Source organism: Apis dorsata, unplaced genomic scaffold (genome assembly GCF_000469605.1).
Source record: "Apis dorsata unplaced genomic scaffold, Apis dorsata 1.3 scaffold_455, whole genome shotgun sequence".
NCBI classification, from domain to species: Eukaryota; Metazoa; Arthropoda; class Insecta; order Hymenoptera; family Apidae; genus Apis; species Apis dorsata.
The window spans coordinates 404,077-408,918 of NW_006263698.1; the positions used below are offsets into that span (position 1 = coordinate 404,077).

The 4,842-nt window shown below is 43.9% G+C and overlaps 1 protein-coding gene across 5 annotated transcripts in view; it reads right to left on the reverse strand.

The window, feature by feature from the left end:
- Positions 1-4,836, reverse strand: part of LOC102673215 — a 255,084-nt gene extending 250,248 nt beyond the window's left edge. For all 5 annotated transcript variants that reach the window (XM_006619901.2, XM_006619900.2, XM_031512510.1 and 2 more), the window contains exon 1: positions 4,324-4,836. In XM_006619901.2, the coding sequence (XP_006619964.1) occupies positions 4,324-4,669 (346 nt within the window). In that variant the 5' untranslated portion in view covers positions 4,670-4,836. The remainder of the gene's footprint in view (positions 1-4,323) is intronic.
- Between the last annotated feature and the right edge of the window lie 6 nt (positions 4,837-4,842).

A 4,842-nucleotide genomic window follows, 5' to 3' on the forward strand; every position in this document is an offset into this window, starting at 1 on the left:
CGGCAAACGAGATTTCGTATCTGTTCCCTCCCACAAATTAATCCTCGATGCAACAGTCGGAAATGGAAAAGGAGAAAAAGGAAAAAGAAAAAAAGGAAGGAGCAAGGGAATGAATCTAGATTCGTAGCGGGTTCCCCGATATTTCTAGCGGGGGATGGTCGAGTGTGTCGGCGGAAATTCGAGGACGAACAAACGCGACCCGATTACGATCGAAAAGCTAACAAGAAGATTCGCAAACCGTTTCGACTCGATTCGGGTCACGGCGAAGGGTTCAAAGGGAATCGTGTATATAGATATAGATATAGATATATATATCGGGTCAAGGAGGCCCGAGGTTGCCGGCCAATTAATTAGTCATTTCTTTGACGAGGATTCTCGTAATTCGAGGTGTTCCCTTTGCCGCGATACAAGTAGTAATAACTTCTTCGAATTGCAGCCACCACGAGAGCCCACTGTAGAGAATCGTACATCGAAGAAAGGAAACGAGGTCGAGTCGAATAAAACAGGAGTGCAGGCCGACCTTCTGGTCCGGCGAACGCCTTCCTCGTTTCCGAGCAAGTTCTGCTAGAAACGCGATCAAATATCCTTTATTATTTATGCGAGATACATAATTTTCCAACGAAATAACGAATAAAATAACTATGTAAATTTCTTATCGAATTAATCCGTTTGAAAATCTATCGATACGAAGAAAGAATCCTCTTTCGGTCGATTTTTGAATTTTTCGTCTTCTTCGATCTTCTACGAATTCTCTCTAATCCTTTTTGACAAATATAAAGCCTTTATCTTTAATATTTCAAAAATCTATTCAATATTAATTATTGATAAATGGATTTTCGTTCGCCTAATACGCCGTACAATTTTGTACAAACACATCCGTATTTGCAATTATACTGTTATTGTAAGTTAATGTACGGTATTCCGTTCATTCGTGTCACGAGCATTATTCGGTCATTGATTTTATTTAATAAATAAATAAATATTATCAATAGGCCAGAGTTTCGCGATACGATATCAAATCGTGAAACGATTCGATCCGATGTAGAATGTTTAGATTCGAAATCATACCATTCGTAGTCATTATTGAAGCGAACATGACACCCGAATTTATTTCCAATAATGAAATTTTGTCGAATAATTAATTATTTGGTCCGGGGGAGGCCGAGAAATCAAATTGTTTCGTAATTTAATCGAATCAGATCGTTATCGGGACGTTCTTTTAAATCGTGCCCTCGTCTGACTAATGGCATCGCCACGCGAAAATATGCGCATACGTTTCCTAGTTATCGAAGGGAGATGCGCGATCAACTTGATTTCTCTTTCGCAACTCGCATGTTCGAATATTAAGCTCGAGATTCGAGATTCAAATCAATAGCTCCCTATTTTCTCACCCTTATTCCTTAAGCGATCGATAAAAGGACCGAATCGATCTGGAAAATGTACGTTTCAAAAATTTGAATTTTGATCGGAATCACCGATGGATGTGGAGAAATAGACTTCAGACGAGCGTGAATATACTCGGATTCGATCCATCTTGCGATTAAATTAATCGCGACAAACTATAAATATCCATCGACACCGATACCTCTATCTATATCCACCTATGTTGCGGTTACTTAAGATTTTCTCGCGTAAAATCAGGTTACCCTTATCTATTCGAGGACTAGATTCCCCAGGGAGGATAGAAGATCGTTTACGAGAGACGCTCGAGATAGCCACGGTTTCACGATCGAGCTGGGATGACAAAGAAGAAGGCGAAAAGTTGATCCGACAATGTCAAAAATTTCCAAATCGCGATGGAGCAAAGGAGGGGAAGGGAGAGCAAGGAAGGGATTCGAAAGCACTTGGAATTTATTCGAAAGCAACCTCGTTACGGTGCGGCTGGCAAAGTAGGTCGCATGAAAATAGCAAGGACGTTTAAAAGCGCCTCACCGTGCGATTTAACGTCAATGGGCCACTTCTCCTCTTTTCTTTTTCTCTCCGTGGGCTCCGTGCGACTCCTTTTTCTCGGCCGCAGCCCGCTCCTCTCTCTCTCTCTCTCTCTCTCTCTTCCCTTCCATGCGTTTTCTTCCTTTTTGCGGGTCGAGTCGCGACATTTAAGCTAGGAGTCGTAGACGAGCGTAGGCGAGCTCTTGGAAAAATCTTTCGCTCGCTTTGGACTCGAACGAGCGAGCGCGTACCAGGAACGAGCTTTGTGCCCGTTCTCTTTTTCTTCGGTGTAGGATTCCTTCTTGACGGGTTGTCGCCTTCTTTCGCGCCTTGCGGGACGTTTCTTCCCTTTTGCCGTAGCATCGCGCCTTTTTCACTTTAACGCGATCTTCTTAAATTTCCTCTTCGATCGACTGCAACGCCTCGCTACGAATCACGAGTGATATCGGGCAATTTAATCTCGATCGATTAAAAAGAAAGAAAAAAAGGGAAAAAAGCGATGGTTCGTTTAAACGTTAAAGATTAAAGTTGATTCGTTTTTTGAAAATTATCGAATCGAAGAGAATCGAATTCAGTAGTAATCCATCAATCGGATGAAAGGAATAACTGATTATTATTCTCGCCGCTGACGAGACGGGTCCGAGAGAGGGGAGGAATATCGTGGACGAGTTCATCCTTGACCTTGGAAAGAAAGGGAGAGAGAGAAAGAGAGAGAGAGAGAGAACGAGGATATAAAAGACCGACGAAACTCTGATCGAATCATTCATTACCAACGCTTTACGAACACGTACGCGATATTTCGCCACCGAGGAATTCCGTATAGGGAGGGTGTATAAATGACTTCCATTCTGAAACTTACTCCACTATGGACTCGGCTATAGACGCAGCGGGATAACCTTCAATCGTGGCCAACCTCGATCGAACTTCATCCCGTGTGGGGACCGAAATTCCCGCAGACATCGATTCCTACGACACAATGTCGACCACCAACCCTTCGCGTTTGTCCTGCTAAGTACCTTTGTCTTCATTAACCTCGCCGAGACTAGCCGAGATTTGAAAGAACCGAACTTTCCGAGTTTCGGTAACAGGAAATTACGGTTACGTATTATATGGTACAATTGAACGGTGATCGTTATACGCGATACTACACCAATTTTATTCGAAGAACGCGTAAACATTCGTTTAAAAGAGAAACATTGAATTGATTTTAAAATATCGAATACACAGACAGGAGAAACATTGACAGAGGAAACGGAGGAAAACTTCGAGAGATTTGAATTAGTCGGAGATATCGATCGAAGAAACACTCTCGGAAGAATATTTTCGGGCAAAGTGGATATACTGGATGATCGAAATGATCATCGATCGAGTCGATTTGTTCGAGCACGGTCCGGTTCCGAGGAGAAAGATTGATACGTGACGTTATTAGAAGTATTATTTTAGAAATATATAGGTCGTTTGATTGAAGGAAAATCGAAATGGAAAAAGGAAAGGAATCGACCCTTATTTCTGTATTTTCTCGTGAAAGAAATTGAAAATAGAAAAGATTGCGGGAGGGAAGACGAGGTGGTTGGAAGCGACTTCCGGTTGAAAACAGGCCACTTGATTACGCGCTTGTCTCGCCACTTAAATTACCACCGCATTGAACTCGCGTCGATAAACCGTCGTTGTTGAATTAATAATTGATCCTAATTGAATTAATAATCCGCTCATCCCTCTACGGAAATTGTAATAGCTGAACGGTGGCTAACAAAATACGGCCAAGCTATACGTACAGTTATTGGTTCCTGTTCAATTATTGACTTCCCTTCTATTCCATTCCTCCCAGCTTTCGCCGAATGGAATGTTCTATTAAACCATTGACAAAACGAGTGTTTAAAAAAAAAAAAAAAGAATACGCGCTTTCCCGATACTAAAATGTATTCTTCGCCCGTTGTTCCCCCGTATTCGGTCAATTAACGATCATAACCGAAACGATAAAAATAACGATTCGAGTTTCGATTTTTAAAAAAATATCGCAGGCTATAGAAAAATTGAAACCGAGTCTATACACGCGATATCTTCGTGATTTATTAACTGTACCACGAATTTTCCCTCTTTCTCCCCTAAAAAAAAAAACGAACGGAATCAAACAGGGAGAAAGATAACTTTGGCCCGAATAAAAACGCGCGATCGAAGGATCGCGACTGTTTACGAATCGGCTTTAGCTGGCGAGCCAACGTCAACAAGGGGCGATTCTCTACTCCGAGCATGGTCTTGTTGACATCTCTTGTCGCGAATGTTCTTTGCTCGATCACCTGTCTCAAATTCTCGGCGAAGAAACGTGAAAGAACGACGCGAATACCTCCACTCGCGAGAGATAGAGTAAATCTAACAAGAGGGTTGGTCACTCACCGCTTCTGCCCGTTGGCGTGGGCGCGGACGTAGATCTGCCGGTCGGTTCCGGGATCGGGAATATCAGGTCGCAACATTCTCTTTCCGGAAACTCGCTGGCGCGAGTGCACCTGCAGCAGCAGAAGAGTAGGACGAGGGCCGCGGCGACGCTCGTGACCAGCGTGGAGCGCGCGAGCAGCGTCCCGACGACACGTGACATGACTCGTCCCATCAGATCATGACACACCATCGAGGACGGCCTGCTGCCCTTCACCCTTTCCGGAACGCGTTCCTCTTCGACGCTCTCAACGGCCACCGGTCGACCAGTCGGACGACTGAGACGAATCCCGCGGCGTCCGCGCGACATTCTCTCGTCGTCCGTCTCATCGTGCGACGTCTCCTCCACCTTCGATTCGATCCAACCGGGCCCAACCCTCGTCGTCGTTGTATCCACACCGGATTCCACCCGGTGATCCTCCTCTCTCCCTACCACCTTCTTCTCCTCTTCCTTATTATTAAAAAAAAAAAAAAAAAAAAAAA